At 34.2% G+C, this 1,028-nt stretch overlaps 1 protein-coding gene across 1 annotated transcript in view; it reads left to right on the top strand.

The window, feature by feature from the left end:
• The window catches only part of LOC134281442 (tRNA-dihydrouridine(20) synthase [NAD(P)+]-like), an 11,171-nt gene extending 10,803 nt beyond the window's left edge, over positions 1–368 (top strand). The window contains exon 12 of the mRNA XM_062763907.1: positions 338–368. Coding sequence (XP_062619891.1) covers positions 338–368 — 31 coding nt within the window. The remainder of the gene's footprint in view (positions 1–337) is intronic.
• Positions 369–1,028: the final 660 nt, after the last annotated feature.

Genomic DNA, 1,028 nt, shown 5'->3' with positions numbered 1-1,028 from the left:
TTTGATTATTCCTTCCAAACGATAAATTAGTCATAATATTCAGAAACTCCATGTAGTGTGGATTCAAGAAATGATTCAAGGATTTCACAACCCCTTTGATTAAAAAAAAAAATTAATGAGAATGAAAAGGGAAAACAAATATTTTTGTTTTTGAAAACAATTTTTTTTTTTAAATGAGCCAAAGTGACTCAGGTGAACATTGAGGCCCTTTGGTTTTGTGCCTTGATTGAAATGTTAGCTTTATTAAAAAAAATAAGTTAATTGGATACATATTTGTTTTGTCTTTTAACCAGTACATTTAAATTTGACATGAGAGTAACCTTAATTTTTTTTTCAGTGAGATCTGGGGATTGAAAGAATATTTCTAAAGGTCAAATTTTGACCAGAAAACAATCTGATAATATTCAGAAGATGAGAAGGTTTCTGTTGTGACAAAGGATGATGGGGGATACAAGGATTTCACTACCCCTTTGAAAAAAAAAAAATGAATTTTTTTAGCTCACCTGCCAATTTTGATCAAACTTGGTACAAAGCATCCTTGGGTGAAGGGGAATTTAAATTGTAAAAATGAAGGGCCAAGTCCCATCACAAGGGGAGATAATCAAAAAACGACAAAAAAAGGGTGGGGTTATTAAAAAATCTTCTTCTCAAGAACCACTGGGCCAGAAAAGCTGAAACTTATGTGGAAGCATCCTGGGGTAGTGTAGATTATAAATTGTTAAAATCATGACCCCCGGGGATAGGGTGGGGCCACAATGGGGAATCAAAGTTTTACATAGAAATATATGAGAAAAATCTTTAAAAATCTTCTTCTCAAGAACCACTGGGCCAGAAATGCTGAAACTTATGTGGAAGCATCCTGGGGTAGTGTAGATTCTAAATTGTAAAAATCATGACCCCCGGGGGTAGGGCGGGGCCACAACAGGGAATCAAAGTTTTACATTGAAACATATAGGGAAAATCTTTAAAAATCTTCTTCTAAAGAACCACTGTTTCATAAAAGCTGAAACTTATGTGGAAGCATCCTT

Source organism: Saccostrea cucullata, unplaced genomic scaffold (genome assembly GCF_032062105.1).
Source record: "Saccostrea cucullata isolate Sc308-1 unplaced genomic scaffold, CSIRO_AGI_Scuc_v1 ctg5108, whole genome shotgun sequence".
Classification (NCBI taxonomy): Eukaryota; Metazoa; Mollusca; class Bivalvia; order Ostreida; family Ostreidae; genus Saccostrea; species Saccostrea cuccullata.
The sequence above is the reverse complement of the archived record's forward strand: the minus strand, read 5'-3'. Positions and strand labels throughout refer to the sequence as shown.